General features: G+C 34.4%; 1 protein-coding gene and 1 long non-coding RNA gene across 3 annotated transcripts; one reads left to right on the forward strand and one right to left on the reverse strand.

Annotated features, from left to right (window-relative positions):
* The first annotated feature begins 8460 nt into the window (after window positions 1-8460).
* On the forward strand, window positions 8461-12454 carry LOC120580879 (uncharacterized). 2 transcript variants are annotated; one of them, XR_005646646.1, is made up of 9 exons: window positions 8461-8915; window positions 9786-10294; window positions 10382-10760; window positions 10911-10998; window positions 11079-11454; window positions 11675-11819; window positions 11925-12037; window positions 12165-12253; window positions 12329-12454. It is a non-coding gene; the product is annotated as an uncharacterized lncRNA (long non-coding RNA). The 2 variants fall into 2 exon arrangements; XR_005646647.1 differs by lacking the exon at window positions 8461-8915 and adding an exon at window positions 9291-9409.
* Window positions 12455-14721: 2267 nt separating this feature from the next.
* LOC25495846 (F-box/kelch-repeat protein At3g23880) lies at window positions 14722-15855 on the reverse strand. The gene has a single exon (XM_013596097.2). It carries the CDS (start codon window positions 15853-15855, stop codon window positions 14722-14724), a length of 1134 nt encoding a protein of 377 aa, XP_013451551.2.
* Between the last annotated feature and the right edge of the window lie 3599 nt (window positions 15856-19454).

The raw sequence follows: 19454 nt of genomic DNA on the forward strand, positions 1-19454 counted from the left end.
TGGATGGATCTACAGAAGAACTTTGATGAGCTGCTGGATCAGCTTAGAACTAAATGTGTGTCATCTCACTCTGCTATGCTGAAGAAGCTTTTGGATGATATGCATGAAGCAGCTAAGGAGAAAGAGCTGAATTTTGTGCCTCTGCTGGACATCACTCCTTTCTATCTAGAAGAAGAGTACATCACTAGGGCTGCTAGAATTCAGGCTGGATATAAAAGAAGAATGAGGGAAAAGGATGAGCTACTTCAGAAGAAGGATGATCAGATCAAGTATCTCTTAGAACAGTTGTATAAGCAAGCCCAACCTTAGTTGCACACCCAACTCTAGCTTGTTTTTTACTTTTGTTCTTAGTAGCTGTGTCTTTGTATCTTAATCTTTCTTTATATATATTATCATTGTTTCTGGATCTTGTGTTTTTTCACCTTCAATATGTTTTACAGCTTTAACTCTGATGATATTTACTGTTTTTAATGCTGCTTGCTCTGATACTCTTTCTTTTGTTTCTATTCTTTTTGTTGATGACAAAAGGGGGAGTAAATGTATAGTATTTTTTAAGGCACTGAGCCCTACTATAACCACTTCTAAATTTCTTTTAAATATTTCTGATTTGATTTTATAAGTATTTTATTGAAATTTAATTAATAAAAATAGAACTTAGGGGGAGCTTACAAACCTCACCTTAAAGATCTATTAGACTCAGGGGGAGCTTACAAACCTCTGTCCCAGTAGTCAACTTATTAATTAGATCAACAACAATTGAACATTTTAAATACTATTGTTTGTCATCATCAAAAAGGGGGAGATTGTTGGAACAAAATGTGTTTCACAATGAACCTTATTAAGTTTTGATGATAACAAGGTATTAAAAATTGTCAATTGGTTATTACTAATAATTGTTCAAGTGTACAGGACCAAAGGCTACTCAAGTTATTTCAATAGGTCTTGGAAGAACAATGGAAAGAAAAAGAAATTCTGAGCATCTGAAGAAAACTGCTCCTGAAGCTAAACTGCTCCTGAAGAGATGACGTCATCAGAAGCAGAAAGTCATCAGAAGCAAAAGTTTTCATCAGAAGCAATATCTTCACCAGAAGCTACATTTGATCCTTTAATCAAACTGAAGATTCAAAGTAGCTGATTCTCAATTCAGTCTTATCAAAGAAGAACGAAGAATTGAAAGGGAGGTATCAACGGATATATGGATAGCACTGAGCTCTTGTCTCTCGTTAATAGAGTTGACAAAGTACAAGTGTACAACCACTACCTCCACTACTCTGTTTTCTGTCTACGCTACAAGACAAAACAACAGCCATGCCTGCAGAATTGTACACTCAAGATGGGAATGAATTTGAAGTTTATTCTTCAAAGGACTACACCCAAATCAGGCAAAGGATCACTGGTGGATAATCAAAGGATTTCAAACGACTCTTTAGACGTGCTGATTATCTCAACGTCTCTTTCACGCCTCTATATAAAGGAGTGAAGACTTGAAGATAAAAGATAGAGATACATAAGTTTAAAAGCGCCAAAACTCTGTCAATTTGATTCTACAAAGCACACTGAATTTCTGCACTGATTTGATACATCTTAGAAATTCAAAGTCTAGAGTCTTTTCTGTATTGTATTGTGAACACCACTGATTGTATATCAAGTGTTCAATTCAAACTCAATTCTCTGTATTTTTGTTTGATTAGAAGTCTCTTGCCTGCGTGCTTGAGCATTAGAAGTCTCTTGCTTAGTGCTTGAGCATTGGAAGACTCTTGCGTGTGTGCTTGAGCATAGTTTTGTGAAGTCTCATACTTAGAAAGTATTGAGCAGTTGTAATCTTGTGATTATAGTGAAATCTCCTTGGAAGTGCAAGGGGGACTGGACTACTTCCGTGTTGTGGAAGGAACCAGGATAACTGCCTGTGTCTTTGTCTTTCTTTTCTCTGCTCTGTTCTTTTCCGCTGCAATCTGACTCTGATCATTTCATCAGAAGCAATCAAACTGCTTCTGAAGTTTTATCAGAAGAAGTATTTTTTTTAGAGAAAAAGAAAACACAATTCAACCCCCCCTTCTTGTGTTTTTCACCTTCACGATGAACTTGACTATGGTATCGATTTGTTGTTGAGTGAAAAGCGAATGGACAACAGAAACTTAAATAAACCTTAAGTTTGGATTTTGATGTGTTCAAAACTAAAATGAACCTGAAGTTTTGATTTGTTAGCTTCAGTATTTTTTTATTTTTTATTTTTCATACATTATGCCAAGTGCGACATTGTTGTGCATACTTCTGTTTCTTATTCATCATCAAACATGACAAATTTGAGCCTCATATTCATCAAAATTAAAGTCGGTAGTAGACAGCATAGTGTCCGACCCCCAAAACGCCATAACATGTAGCGGTATGATCACTAAGTCGAATTATCTAGGAAAACAATACAAGCACTACAGATATGAAATCTAAAGTAGCAAAGAACGCACAAAATTAAACACATATTCATTACTAATCATCAAAGTTCGTTGCTAGTAACACTTTAAACATAATATAATTCAAGTAGCAAATAAGTTGTAGCCTCCGAGGCTCAAAATAACAACATATCGAATATTCCAACATAACATAAAGCAAAATAGGAAATAAGTTATAGCCTCCAAGACTCAAAATAAAAATAAATAACAGAAATTAAAAGGGCTCCTTCACAAAAGTTGCATCAAAGGAAAAACAACAGCATTCCCTATTACCAAAAGTTGCATCAAAGGGCTCCTTCACAACCTGCAATTAGAAAAAACTCAAATGGAACTCAAAAGAAAAATAATCAAGAAAGAGTATTACTTATTTAAGACATCCATTTTCTAGGGACAGAATCACACTCACTTGTCATAAAAGGTTAACCCCATCAGCAAGAATTTTATAAACTAGAAGAAGTTCACAGATATTGTATAGTGATGAAAGGAAGAATAATGAACTTACATCCCAAAGAATGGCAAGTTCCGAGCTGTTAGAAGCCCTCCAAACTGCACAAAGAATGATCAGTCAAAAATCAAATTCATGTTTTTCAGTTTACAGATACTTTACAATAACCATATACAAATTGATCTAAATCGAACGGTGAACAAAATTGGCAAACACAGTTTTATAGAGTGAATATAGAATCACCATCGCAAATATATTATGATGACCAAAATGGGACTTATACGAGGTTCTCACAGCTCTATCCTTCTGAGTTCTAACTATTGACGGAGAAGGTTAAATTTTTTACATCTAACACAAAGATTTGTGCAGCTAGTAGATATGCTAAAAAACATACTATTGACTAGGCATACATCAAAATACTTATTCCAATCTCAGAAAACCAAACAACTAACCATCTAGCGCAATGCATGGTCGTGGACTGTATAAAATGTAATGCACAACAAAGGAACCAACGACTTTAACAAACAGATAAATGAAACAAACACAACAGTTTTTCATGTTGTATATTCCATCAATCAGTAATTAACAATGATCCATTACGTTACCATTGATCAGGAAAAACATAATATACACAGCATGAACCGAAGTTTGACATGATGTTGCAGTTGAATATAAAGCACAAATGGTATAGCAAAACAAGTACATACTAACATTAAGAACAAGGTGATATCAAACTCTCAACGTAAATCAACAGCCTCCAATGGATCTTAATATCTAGACTCTTCAAAGTATCATTTATGGAATCGTAAACCATCAACTTCGAATATAGTACAGGAGTCCCTATTTGCAGCAGCACTTGGCCATCCTCAGAAATATAAAGTAAGTCATTAAGATAGTTATAAGAATCCAAATGAGGAACAGTGGCAAATTTAGTCCAAGAGTCTCTATTTCCATATTCCTTCATAAGCCAAATATCCCGTCCACGAAGGATGCACAAGCAATCCCTCAAAACTGCCAAGTTCGAGATTCTAACCATTTTTACCCCTTCTTCTCCATAATCAGGCTGCAAAATCTCTTGATAGGACTCTCTCCCCAAATCAAGAGAAACAATGGAGCACAAAGTTGAATCATGTTTAAATACCAACCAATTAATTGTGCCACTTACAAATTTTCCCGGTCGAACTGAAAATTCACCGAAACTTCCAGAAGGAAACTCATCTATCAATCTCCAAGAAGTAGTACCAAAAGTATGAACCTTGACTGGAGTTTGAGTTTTGAAAATACCACTACTATTACAATTATAAAAAGTAACAGCAACAACTTTGTAATTATCCATTATATTATCATAGCCAAAGCCATATACGGTGTAGCCATACACGGTGTGAACATATGTATTCCTGTGAACATATGTATTCCTGAAGCGTTGATTTTCTTCCAAAGGAGGCAATATGTTATATTTTCTAATGGAAGGGTTCCACAAAACAGCGATTTCACCATAAGGCCACGCTAAACAAAGGATTCCGTCATAAGAGGAAACTATGAGAATACCATTAGTAAAACAGTTTTCACCGTGGAGAGGGAATGTTATCTCTGTGGCATCGTCGTCATCGGTGCAACCATTGAAGATTGTGCGCAGATGATAAAGAGAGAAGTACAATGGGTTGTTCTTTGACTGTTGAATGAGATTGTGGTTCATGGTTGACGACATGCAGAGAAGATGTTACGTGGCAAACTTGCGATCAGCAGAAATTAGGGAATCCCAGGGTTTGCAGACGCACTTGAATTTCATGAGGGATTTCACAGGGAGTCTGCATAGAATTTCTGTTATGAGATCCAAAGGAAGCAGCGGCGGCAGGGGCGGTTGTTGTAGTGAAAATCCGGCGAGAGGGTTAGGGTTGGAAGAGGGTAATGTTAGGGTTTTCGCTGTCTCCTCGGCTGCCATATCTGAGTGACTGTGGGTTGGCTGCCTGGCAACAATCAGACTTATGATTTTTTGTGTATATATGATTTTTTTTTTAAGGAACGTAAATATTTTTTTTTCTAAAATAAATTTTCTTTCTTTTTTTAGACAAATTTCCCTTAATGTGCCGAACCTATAATTTATATTAATTTTTGAACTTGTTTCAACAAAAAGTTTATATTAAAAAAAACTGTATTACAAGTCTCTATGAATGTTAATCATATGACAAAAGTCTTGAAACGAAAAAAGAGATAAAAATCAATTATTGATAGATAACTTATATTGAGCGAGTTCCAACTAAATGAATGGAACAGAAACTATATTTAGGGTTAGTGCTTTGAGAAGGGAGAAGAGTACCCATCTCTTGAGAGTTGCTCGTTGAGATTTTGTTGGGTAAATACTCAAGCCAACCCCAATTTTTGTTTCTGTTCATGGGTTCTAGATTGAGTCCTTGCATATCACACATAGAAGTTGATTTGGGAGCTGTAAACTTGAAGAAAGCTTGAGAAAGGTTAATACATGAATGTCAAAGCTAGAATAGAGGTTTAGAGACAAAATTTCGTTCATTTAGAAGAGGTTAGGAGAATGGAGGTGTTGCTGTACTTTCTTCATAATGGGTGTTGTTTCTTCATCTCTAGAAACCAACAAAACTGTTTTGATTTCTCAACAAACACTAGAGCTGATAGTTGTTGTTTTCATTGCTGCTTCGGGAGTTCTGACAAAGCAAATTTGGTTGATTCGCCATAACTGTGAGTTGATAACGATCATTATCGCATATTTTCCCTATTAATATTATTGATATTTTGATAATTTTATATGTTAAAGTGTTTATAAAAATGGGGAACACACCCTTTGAACTTTTTCTCCTCAATGATGCTCATGTTTAAAGTCATCGATATTATTATGGTCTTTGTTTGAATTTATCTATGATTTGTTGGGCCAATGGTTGAAATTGAGATTTGGTTGCATATATTATGACATGTGTTTTGGAGATATGGGAAATACGGTTTGAAAAATATGTTTTTGAAAACTTTCGATATTAATATGCGCTCTATTTGGATTTGGATTTTACTTGCGATTTATAAAGTAGAGGGATTGAAATGGAGAATTTGATTGTATGTATTTTCATAGTAGTTTTGATATGTTGTGAAACGTGGTTTTGAAATATGCGTCTTTGAAAGGATTCAATATTAATTTGTACGCGATTTGGATTTAGATTTGAATTTGGATTTACTTATGATTATAAGTAGTGGATTTTCGATTGAGTTTTGATGATACGTATTTTGAAATAAGTTTTGTTATGTTGTGAAATATGGTTTTAGCATTGTGTTTTAAGAATGGTGTTTTGAAAATTATGGTTATAATGACGACGACCTAGGTGCACCTAGTATGTGATTTCGGTTAGGTAGAATTACCCCATTAGATGGAGCCGCCCCTATGGAAAGGCCACCATTAGGAGGAGAGGGCTATCAATGAGAGGTAAACTTCCTAATTGAAAATGTTTTACACTTTGTTTTGAGTCGAGAGAAAAGAGCTATCCGTTAGATGGAGCCGCCCCTATGGAAAGGCCACCATTAGGAGGAGAGGGCTATCAACGAGATGGAGCTAGTTCTCAATTCACCTATTTTGATTATTTTTACTAAATTGAGTTGACTATAATTTAAAAACATTTTGTTTTGAGTCGAGAGAAAAGAGCTATCCGTTAGATGAAGCTACCACTAGGAGAGAGGCCACTCTTAGTAGGAAAGAGCTATCAACGAGATGGAGCTAGTTCTCGATTCACCTATTTTGATTATTTTCACTAATTGGAGTTTTCTATATTTTCTTTAAAGGCTTTTATTATGATTTTCGGCAATTTATTTTTTAAAGGCTTGTAATTTTATTTTCATGTATTTACGATGTTGGATTTTCGTTGAAGTATTCCTATTTGATTGGAAATATTTACAAAGTGTGGATTTTCATGCGTATAAACGGTTGTGGATTATTAGAATTTTATACGGCTATTAGATTTGTAAATTGACATTAAATTTTGAGAAAAGAAAATAATCGTGCTCTTGTGTGTTTCCCTTCTAGTTGGTAGTGGTTGTTGTCTGCTCACTAAGTCTTTGTGACTTACCCCATCATCTTATATTTTTTTTCTTCAGATTTGCAGTCAACTGTGTAAGTTTCTAGAAGATTAAAGATCATGCAATGTCACTCTTTAGGTAGGCTTCTGCTCCTTGATGATCTACTCTTTTGTATATGTATATCTTGAGTCATATGTGTATCTGCAGCTATTCGAGTCTAGGAATACTTTTATTTTGGAATGTACAAACCTTAGATATGTAGTCCTTCAAATTCTGCTTGGTGGCATATGTTTGTAAATTGTAAACAGGGTTCTGATTTTTGAAAGTGTTAAAGATATATAAGATACTCTGTCAAAAATTCTAGTAAGTTTCGGTTTCACAGTGTACTATTTATTCAAAAGCTATTTGTCAAGTTCTCTTCTTTAGGCTGGCCAGACTTCATGTATCAGTGGTCTGTGTGCCGGTCACCGCTAGAAGTTGGGTCGTGACACTAGTCACCACCAGGGCCGGTCCCAAGATTTTGCTCTGGGCGAAACAATAAAATTGTGCCCTTTTAATTATTCTAATATTATTCTTCTTGCATTTTTTGTTACAAAAACTCATTTATAATCATAGTTTTCTAAAAATATATTTTCAATAAAGTTAATCAAAGCGAATTAAAAAGAAATATATCTATATAGTATTAACTACTAAGTAAAAATAATAATTTTGGTGTCCTAGGCTACCGCCCCTCCCGTCCACCCTCAGGGCCACCGCTGCTAGTCCCTAAGATGATTTGAGATACTACAAAGCAACGTTCTCTTACATCAATATAAAATAAATTCTTAGAGGGGGTGAGCTCTATCTAGGGCAGGCAAGGAGGTAATGATAGAAGCAGTTCTTCAAGCAATACCGACATTCGTAATGAGTATTTATGTTATTCCGAATTCCATCATAGAAGATATTGAGAAATGTTTAACGCTTTTTGGTGGGAGGGTATGGGATTTCCGAATTAGATGGCTGTCATGGGAATGAATGGCATGCCCAAAGGAGCAGGGAGGTATATGATTTCGGAACTCTTCGTGCATTTACTTAAGCAACGGAGGCTAATCAAAAATTTAGTCACATTTTACACTTCATAATTTACTATTAGTCACATTATACACTTCCAAATTTACCAATATACATGCATAAAAAAATATTGACGGGGTGCTATGGTCAATATGGTTCGCACATAATAATAGAGTTTGGAACAAGCATGACAGTACTGCTGACGGGGGTTACATGCTTGTTAAAACAACATGGTTTGCACCGTTGTGTTCGATTAGGACTTTGATAAGGGCTGCAGTGGGTGGCTGAGTTAGGATTGGGTACACTACAAGAAAAGTGCCCTGTCCCTACGGCCATTTTCCAAAGCGGGGTAGTTTTACCAACGGACATATGAAAAACCGTCATTAAAACCATTTTATTTTGTTTATTATTTCTATTATATTATTATATAATTATTATTGTTATATTTCTTACGAATAGAGTGGAATTTTTTTTCACTACCATTCACAACGCTCATCAATCTCAAATCTCACAAACTCAAAATCACTTTTTCTCTATCAAACTCATAATCGCTTTTTCTCTATCACGCTCATCAATCTTAAATCACACATCTATCTCAAATCTCACAAACTCCATTGATCTCAAACCTCACAAACCTCATCAATCTCACCTCAACAATCTTCTCAAACAAGCTCTGAATCGATTTTCAAATCGATTTTGTTCTTCATATTTTGTTCAAATCGATTTAGAGATCTTCAAATCGATTTTCAATCATTTTCAATCGTTTTCAGTCGTCTTCAAATCGTTTTCCATTGATCTCAAGCTCACAAACTACATCAATCATTTTCAATCGCTTATGTGCGTGTGTAATTTTCAGTCGCTTATGTGCGTGTGTAATTTTCAATCGCTTATGTTCTTCATATTTTCAATCGCTTATGTTCTCAAGCTCTGGATCATTTTCAATCGCTGTGAGTAATTTTCGTTCTCTTTGTTTTAATTTTTGATATGAATGTGGTAACTAGGTATAGTGTTGTTATTCTTGAAATTAGTATACGTAGATGTGTTTTTGAACTAGATTTTGGGAAAATTTTGAAATCAGTTCATGTGTATGTGTTTTTGAACTGGATTTTGGAATAAGTTTATGTGCATGTGTTTTTGAACTGGATTTTGGGAAAAAATTTGAAATCAGTTTATTTGTATGTGTTTTTGAACTTGATTTTGGTAGAATTTTGAAATCAGTTTATGTGCATGTGTTTTTGAGCTGGATTTTGGTAGAATTATGTTAACACTAGGATAATTGAGAATTATGATAACATTAGGATAACTGAGATATGCTTTTTTTGCATAATTGTGTTAACATTAGAATGTGAATGTGTTTTTGAACAGGATTTTCGCAGAATTGTGTTAACATTAATTCAAACATGTATAAAGGAATCAGTATTGGGCCTTCACATACCTATAGGTATACTACATGGTTCCACTCATCTGGTTCCTTCTTTAGTTTGGATTGTATATGACCGTAGACTTTAATTCAAACATGTATAGAGGAATCAGTATTGTGTCTTCAAATATCCAATCGTTTGTAAGTGATATAGTCTGCAATTGCGGTCTCATAAGGTTGCAAAAATACATTACCTCAACCGTAATATCATTACTGTATCACTTGATGCGGTATGCAATTTGAAATCATGTTTATGTGTGTTTTCGAAATATGAATGCAGTAGGAAAGTATGTGCTACAGGCAATAGAAATAGATTGCTGTCCTCCAGCTCCATCAATATCAAAAGCTAAAGTAGGTTGCTAATGTTGTCATATAACTTTGTACATTTCTATTGCAGGTTGCTAAGAAGATTTGTATAGAAGTCAAGTCTTCGAAAGATTTTTTGGAACATCTCTGGTTGTTGTTCTGTGTCTGTCATAGTCTACGAGGATCACGGCAAACCAGCTTTGTTATACAGAATACAGATTTAGCACTCAACCGTAAGTGGACTATGACCCTTTTGGATAAATAGATTAAAATACTTGGTATGATTATGTAGTGCAACTGATTTTTCATGAAGTATTACTGTTGAATTTATAAATAGCTAGCTAAGAAACCTCGAGAGATTTTTGGGTTTTATAAGCCTTATTGGCTCATAAATAAGGTGTAGAGCTCACGGCTCGACTCTCTCCTGTTTTATCAATGGATAAGAGTTGGATATCAAATAAATCTATAACTAAGGAGGAGTACATTAGAGGGGTTTTAAGTTTTCTGAATTTTGCTTTTGCTAACTCATCCGAAAATGGTATGTTTCTTTGTATGACTTGTATGGGAACCAAGAATCTTCCGAGGCTAATTCATGAGATGGTATGTTTCTTTGTATGACTTGTATTAGTATTTTCAACTAGGTTGTTTTGCAAATAGAATGCTTACTGTCCTTATTACAAATTTTAGACAACGAAGGCTATAGGAGTGCAACCTTCTCGAGCTGAAATTTATATTGAAACCCGAACTCGAAAAGACGGCAGCATTGTGACTGAAAAGGCAGCTTCAACAATTGTAAGATATATTTATTTAGAGTAAGGAACTGTGTAAAATTTCATGAAAGGTATACTATCTACTAACTTGCTTAAGTATAGTTTCCTTGTAACTAATAACTTGAACCTTACTTGGATTATAAGAAGAAAATTCACTGTAATTTTGGCCAAATGAATTTCCTCACTGTAAATTCTCCAAGAAAGAAAGAGGTGGTATGATATTCTTCAAGAAAGATGTTGTGCATGGAGTTGATCTGGAGTCTGCCATTAACAATGCTATTTTTCCTGGTCTACAGGTAAATTTGGAATATCCTCTAATTAGTTCTCTTTTAACTATTCTGATTGAGAAAGTGCATGAATCCTATGTACCAATATATTGAGTCAGATTCATTTACCTTCTTTACCATCCTAGTTTGTGATTTTAATATAGTGAAGAATTTTTTTAGGGGGGGTTCTCGTAACCACACAATTGGAGGACTAGCAGTTTGCTTGAAGTATGCTCAATCTCCAGATTTTAAAAATTACCAAAACCAGGTATAGTAATGTCCCTTTTCATCATTGGTTAGAGTTTGACATAAAGCACATAGTAATGTCCCAAACCTATCATTGTGCAGGTGGTTGCTAACTGTAGAGCTCTTGCTAACTACTTGGTTGAGCATGGATATAAACTGGTTTCTGGTGGTAGTGATAATCACCTGGTTCTTGTTGATCTGAGGCCATCAATAAGCTTGTTGCTCTTTTCTTTGTCAATATAATGATAGTTCTGTCTTGGCTTCCCCTCCCCAATCTTTTACTAGTCAATTATTAATAGATATCTCTCTCAAATGTAAGTCTGATATTATGCTATTGTGTAGTATATTGCCTTAAGATTATTAGTTTAGTTCCACATTCAAGTTATAAAATTTAAAAGCAAGCATTTGTTTTGATTTCTGTGCAGGAAGTATTTGGGCCGGTTTGGGATACTATCGGAGAGCTCGTTTTCTTTTATAGGTGTGCTCTCACTACTACATTGTTTTTCTTCTTACTATACCTTACTGGTCTCTCTTATAAATTTTAATAGACTGTGGACTGCTTGAACTTCTAATGGATAATATGAGTCTTCCTCCATCACATTATATTTTTTGCCTTCTTAGTAACAGTAAGAACAGTTACAAAAGGCTATTCCACATCCTGTGTTCCTCTTGTTGTATCTTTGCGTTGTTCATTTCAGGTTAATCGAAACACTGGGGCCATTTTCCACGGGTTTCCCCATATCGACCACACTCAAGATTTTGTGAGAAAGGATATCATAGGATGGCTTCAGTGGCTTTGCCATAATGTGGGCTTTCAGGATTTTCGTTTTGATTATGCAAAGGGTAAGATGTGCTACACCTTTTGAAAATTGATTGTTTTCCTTTTGGCTTCTTACTTTATATATTCAGGAGCTATAGTTTTACACCTCTCAATTCTGTCATTTGTAGCTATTCACCAAAATATGTTAAAGACTATATTGAAGGAGCACAACCACTGTTATCTGTCGGGGAGTATTTGGATGTTTGCAACTACAACGGTTCTACTTTGGACTATAACCAAGGTATGCTTAAAATTCTCATTCATGAAATAAATGAATACTTTTTGGTTGCTAAGTATGTGAATACATTACCCTTTCAATACTTCTTTTGCATTGTACACTTAGCTCACTTATTTTTTACTTTTTGCAGATAGCCATAGGCAACGAATAATCAAATGGATTGATGGCAGTGGACATCTTTCAACTGGATTTGACTTCACAACCAAGGGAATTCTCCAGGTACCTAACATTTTGTCCTAAGTATGTTAAATATCAGGTATTGAATTCATTTTCTCATGTTACCATTATTTGTAGGAATTCTGTCAAGATAGAATTCTGGCGTCTGCGTGATGCTCAAGGGAAGCCACCTGGTGTGATTGGATGGTGGCCTTCAAGATCACATTGGAATTTTGAAGAATTGATTGGTTTTGTTTAGAGAAGAATAAATTAATTTCTTAGTTTAGTTACAATGTACGGTTCTCAGCTTCTTATCAATGTAGAGAGACAAATAATTATTTTCTGCTATTCATAATTCTTCATTATTGAATTAACTTAACATGATTTTACTGACTTCAGTTTTATATTCTACAATTTATGAAGTATTTATTTTTTAGAATTTATGGTGTAAACTAATTTTATAGGTAATTTTATGAATTATTTAATTTTTAGAATTTTTGGTGGAATGAATTTTTATTTTTTTTAAAAATCAATACTTTTAGTGACAGTCAAACCGTAGGTAAAGGTCTTTTATATTTTCATTGGATTTCATAGAAATACCTACAGTTTATCCGTAGGTAAAGGTCTAAAACATATAGTGACGGCCACCTAGCAATGACATACGGACAAAATTCCGTTGCCATTCGTTGAGTAAACTGCACGGCCAAAGTGGTCGTGGGTAAATGTTTTTGCGACCTTTAGCTACGGAGCAATAGCCTATAGTGACGGTTTTTATCTGTCACTACAGGTCAAATTTCTTGTAGTGGTAGCATGGATTTCTCTTTGGATTTGAAGCTCGTCGTTGATGCTGTCAATAGTAATAATAGTAGAAAACTGATTTTAGAAGTATTATTAGTCATAGGCTCTTAGTAGTAAGAACATCTATAAACAATTTTCATTTTTCTTATAGTAAAAGAAATGGTAAATGCAAGTATTAGCCAAATGTGTTCCAACTGAAATATGTTCTACATATACAACATAAACTAATATGTGGATTTTCTAAACTGCTACATTACAATTTTACAAACAAATGGCTTATAATTTTGTTAGCTTCGGTAATTTTTTTTCTTCCATCTTTCATATAAGCAACTATGCTAGAAATGAAGATTACACCAAGTGTGAAATTGTTGTGCATACTTCTTGTTTCTTATTCGCCATTCCTCATCAAACATTACGATGACATTGTGGTATTGTTTTAATTGATTGAATGAGTCGTGCTGCTCCAATTTAAACCTATGCAGCCGGTAGCAGATAGCGTAGTGTAGCATCTGACCCCTAAAACGCTATAACGTGACGCGGGTAACGGTATGGTCACTACGTCAAATTCTATAGGAAAACAATACAAGCACTACACATATGGAAACTAAAACATCAAAGAATGCACAAAATTAAACATATTCATTACTAATCATCAAAGTTATTTGCTACTAACACTTTAAACATAATATAATTCAAGTAGCAAATAAGTTGTAGCCTCCATGGCTCAAAGTAACATATCTAATATTCAAACATATCATAAATCAAAAAAGGAAATAAGTTATAGCCTCCAAGGCTCAAAATAAAAGTTGCATCAAAGGAAAAACAACAGCATTTCCTATTACAAAAAGTTGCTTCAAAGGGCTCCTTCACAACCTGCAATTAAAAGAAACTCAAATGGAACTTTCAAGAAGAAAAAAAAATCAAGAAAGAGTATTTCTTATTTAATACATCACACTCACTTGTCACACATCAGCAAGAATTTTATAAACTATAAGAAATTCACAAATATTGTGTAGTGATGAAAGGAAGAATAATGAATTCCCCTCTGCGTGCCAAAGACAATTTAGGTTTTGGTATCTCAAGTTTCAACCCTCAAATTAATCCAATTAAGCCTGAATAAAATCATATTTGTTAATAAAACAAACTCTTCAACATTTATGTTATTTGTGTGAACAATTACTCCTTAAGTTTGCACTGGCTCAGTTTATATGTCTCCCATATTCCACAATGGTAAATTGAACTTTTAATTTCTCACGTTACCTTGGATTTAAATGGTGAACAAAATTGGCAAACACAGTTTTTTCAGAGTGAATAATAACTTATTAATAAGATCTTACGAATTGCATTTTTGAGCCTTCCTAACTTTGACATAAAATGGACCAACTAAACAAATCGGTATAAGGATATAGAGATTAGTAATAAACACAACAATTTAACAACGATCGTGTTAAGTTACCATCTATGAAGCAAGGACACAGACACGGATACCAGACACGACAAAGACACAAAATAATTTAAGAAAATAACATACTTAATGTAATCATAGGTGTCGGTCTAGGACACCGACACATGTCCGACATCGCGACACACCTAGTTGACCGAGTGTCCTTGCTTCACAGGTTACCATTGATTAGAAAAAATACATAACACACACAGCATGAACTGCAGTTTGACATTAAGTTGCAGTTGAATATAATGCACAGATGGTATAACAAAATATGTACATACTAACATTAAGAACAAGGCGATATCAAACTCTCAACATAGATCGAGAGCCTCCCATTGCCATTGGTCTTAATATCAAGACTCTTCAAAGTATCATTTGTGGAATCGTAAACCATCAACTTCGACCTGGACAAGTGCATTATAATCTCCAGCAGCACTTCATCATCCTCAGTAGTATAAAGTATTTCACGATTAAAAGAAGAACCTTGAGGAACAGTTGCAAATTTAGTCCAAGAGTTTCTATTTCCATATTCCTTCATAAGCCAAATATCTTGTCCACTAATAAGGCTCAAGCAATCCCTCAAAACCCCCAAGGTCCTAATCCTTTCTACCGTTTCTTCTCCATAATCAGGCTGCAAAATCTCTTGATAGGACTCTGTCCCCAAATCAAGAGAAACAATGGAGCACAAAGTTGAATTATGTTTAAATACCAACCAATTAATTGTGCCACTTACAAATTTTCCTGGTCGAACTGAAAATTCACCGAAACTTCCAGAAGGAAACTCATCTATCAATCTCCAAGAAGTAGTACCAAAAGTATGAACCTTGACTTGAGTTTGAGTTTTGAAAATACCACTACTATTACAATTATAAAAAGTAACAGCAACAACTTTGTAATTATCCCTTATATTATCATAGCCAAAGCCATATACGGTGTAGCCATACACGGTGTGAACATATGTATCCCTGAAGCGTTGATTTTCTTCCAAAGGGGGCAATATGTTATATTTTCGAATGGAAGGGTTCCACAAAACAGCGATGCTTTCACGGTAAGGCCCCACAGTTAAACAAAAGATTCCGTCGCAAAAGGCAACTATGCTAATACGATCATCAAAATAGTTTTCACCATGGAGAGGGAATGTGATCTCTGTGGCGTCGATGGTGGTGCAACTGGTGAAGAATGTTCGCAGAGGATAAATAGAGAAGTCGGATGGATTGTTCTCGGATTGTTGAATGAGACTATGGTTCATGGTTGACGACATGCAGCGAAGGTGTTTCCTAGCAAATTTGCGATCGGCAGAAATTAGGGCATTCCAGGGTTTGCAGACGCACTTGAATTTCATGAGGGATTTCACCGGGAGTCTGCATATAATTTCTGTTATGAGATCAAAGTGAAGAGTTTGTAGCGACGACGGTGACATTTGAAGAGAATCTCTGACAAGAAGGTTAGAAGATGAAAAAGAGAGTAATGTTAGGGTTTCCAATCTCCTTGGCTGCCATTTCTGAGTTTGAGTTTGGGCTGGTGGGCTTCAAATTCATCTCAAATACGTTGGATAAATTACTACTTGTTAGGTACTCCACGTGATGAATTCTTCCTATTACTTGCTAACTACGATTCTTAAGAGAAACTAAGAAAAATTAGCAAGTACTAGTTTGGCCTAGGTGTCAAAACTGGGTTGTATGCCCCAATCCAATGCAGGGAAGTTATTCGGGCTTAAAAGCAGGAGTGTTAGTGGTTCGGAGAAAACCGAAGAAACCAAAAATTCAAACTGAACCAAACCGAAAAGTATCCGACCTTTATTTGGTTCGGTTGAAAACCGAACCGAACCAACATAAACCGATCTAGTTTGGTTCGATTCTCGGTTTTTAATTTTGAAATCCAAAGAACCGATGAACCAAACTGATGTTAACCTCACTTCCCGTTTTAGTAATATTATCCCTCCTCACACACGCTTATGATTAAGCTCAATATTAAAGTCCAACATAAAATACTCCTTAATTCATTCACTTTCTCCCATCATCATCTCATCTCATCACTCATAGTCTATTTCGTTTCTTCTAAAAAACAACACTAGGCGTCAGTCACTCACACCTAATCCATCGTTCGTCACAGTCGTTGGGATTAATCTCTTGTTAGTTTTTTCAGGTTAGTTATACAAAGTATTATGAAAAATGGAGAACATGGAAAACAAAGTTCTATGAAATATTTGAGTATGTTGTATGCATGAAATACAAATTTGTGAAAATATGATTTTTTTTTAATTGTATTTTCAAACAAAATGATCAACCGAACTGATCCAAACTGACTAGTTTGGTTCGGTTTCTTTTTTGAAAAACTGCAAAAATCGAACAGATCGAACCGATAAAAATTTCATTGGTTCAGACATTGTTTTGACCAAAAACTGATCCAAAACGAACCATTACACCCTTACTTAAAAGTACTTATTAATCTATTTACATTTATCTCCCTCTAAATGCATTAGTGGCGACTCTAACTCGGCACTTCTCAAATTCAAGATCTGTCTTTTTACCACTAGATCAAACAACATATTAGAAATATTATGTTTTGTCGATGGCAAATGCTGTGCAGTATGATGCCAGTTTGACGAAAAAAATAAGAATTGCAGTGCTTTAAACGTGTAACTAATAGTTTACCCAACACTTATTTACTCTATTACCATATTATCCTTGTACGGTAAGTGGTTTTGAATTGTTGTCAAATTTTGTTTAATATCTTTCGTACCATGTAGCAATGCTCTTAATAACAAAACTATTAATTACAGAACAGTTAATTTGTCTACTAATAGAACAATTCGCAAAACCATTTTGTTATTTTGAATCTAATTTAGTAACAAAAAAACTCAATAAATAAAAGAAAAAAAAATCCTACACCGCATGAAAGTGGGTCATTTAAGTCAAATCAAATTGCCAAAATAAACTTAGATAAGCTGAAGAAAGAAAAGAAAAACAATAGTTGTGTACCGCGAGGGACAACTGTTAGATGACGAAAATAAACTTGAGAAAGTGGGTCATCTAGGTAAATAATACTCATAGTAGGTCGGATTTTTAATTATTTTCGTTTTAGGGTAAAATGAGAGTGATGGTAGATCGGTTGCTTAGGAATAAAGAACACAATCGGGTGTCATCTTCTCAAGAACACGGTGCATATGACTTATTTGTTAATCTATTGATGTTAGAAGACGAGAAACGATGTGATATTACTAAAATCCCATCAGGGGATGGGTGCATGGTGGGGAAACTCGATCCCTATAAGAGACGGGGATGGATATCAAAATTCCAACCCTGCCGGAGTACATGTTCGGGTTTTCTGTGCGGGATACTCGGGGGTTGGGGGTGAGAGAGGTAAAACTAATCTCCACCCCCATTGGTATATATACATATCACCAACATGGGTGTACCTGCAAAAAAAACATTTTGATGTCAAAGTCAGACATTATGGTAGTAAGTAACAAGTGAGTAATTGTAGAGAAAATATGGTGATCGTACCTAGAGGGAAGACCCCCTGTTGATCTTATGGCTCCAAAGTGACACCTTGATGGTTGTTGCCATCATCATGTTGAACTTGTATAAGATAAGCTAAGTTGTTATGGAAAACTGAATCCGAGATAAACAATAGCACTTATCATATTTGAATATGTCTCATGATGTGGCAAACCACATCCGTGTATTGCCATCCGTTGTCCTTAGGTGAGAATCTAAGACAAATTTGTTGTTGAACTTTTGTTATTGGGCAAATCTAATGCCTTCCAAGTGAGCTTCATTGTTGGATCATCATTAGATATAATTGGATAGAGCCTTTTAATTTGACATCACAAGTGTAAAATAAAATAACAATTACTTTGAGATAGAAAGGTTAAGTTTTGTTGAGAAAAGGGATAATCTTTATTAATTAATTTTGTTACCTCTGCAGCAATTTAACTTAATTTTTTCCCGCTCATTTGCTTTATTAGGTTTGCAATTATTTAACCTAACAAATTCCATCTAAAAAAATGCATCGCACCAATTTCATTCCTATCCTCTTGCCTTTTTTTTTTTTGAAGAAAATATTTTCTAGACTTATTTGATGATGCACGTTTCTTCTAGAAACTATGAGCATATCAATGATCACGTTTGATGCCTTCTATTTTATACTTTTGTTTCGGCTACCCTAATTTCTATGTAAACTTGGTTATATATACCCGAATTATTGATAGGATTACCGAATTTTTTTATATAATATTTTCAGATTTCATACATTTTATTAAGTTTTATTTTGTCTACTATGGATTATCACGTGTTATTTTTTCACCGTTACCTATTATATATTGCATTTTATTATTCGTATATCAATCCCTTTACAATAAACCCGAGCGGAGCACGGGTCAAAAATCTAGTATTCATATAAAAAGATAACATTATTAATGTGAGATTTTTAAAAATATAAGAAAGCACTTGTACACATATTAATTTTCCCACCTTTTTTTTAAGGAATATATTAATTTTCCCACCTTAAAAATTGTATTTTTTTTTTGTGTGTGTTCGCTTCCTAGGAGAAAGAGACATTGATAATTTGGAGCCCGATTGAGAGGTAAGTAAAGTCTGGTAAAAAATTATTTCACTAAAAAATCTTGCCTAAAGTTCTCGTGAATGATTCATTCTTTAATATAGTATATTGATTATCCTGAACAATTTGTCTTTAGCATGTAAGTAAAGTCTGATTAAGAATATGTCAGTAAATTGCGTCATTAACATTGCTAATTTAAAACATTTAATATTTTTGTTAACAAATCATTTTACTTTGATATTTTACCAAATTTACAAATCTCATTACTTTTTTTTCTTTCTTCCATATGTTCGATAAGAGATACTCCCTAACGTCCCTAAATATAAGTAAAAATTAGTCAACAAAAATTAATGTATTTTGTTTAAAATTTGTACCAAATACATCAATTTATGTTGACTTATATTTTGGGAGAGAGAATATATTTTTAATGTGTATTGGACATTAAACCTAAATACT

The sequence above is a fragment of the Medicago truncatula genome, chromosome 6 (assembly GCF_003473485.1).
Source record: "Medicago truncatula cultivar Jemalong A17 chromosome 6, MtrunA17r5.0-ANR, whole genome shotgun sequence".
Lineage (NCBI taxonomy): Eukaryota > Viridiplantae > Streptophyta > Magnoliopsida > Fabales > Fabaceae > Medicago > Medicago truncatula.

Coding starts and splice junctions, on each gene's coding strand:
- LOC25495846 (XM_013596097.2), bottom strand. CDS start 15,855: ATGTCACCGTCGTCGCTACAAACTCTTCACTTTGATCTCATAACAGAA.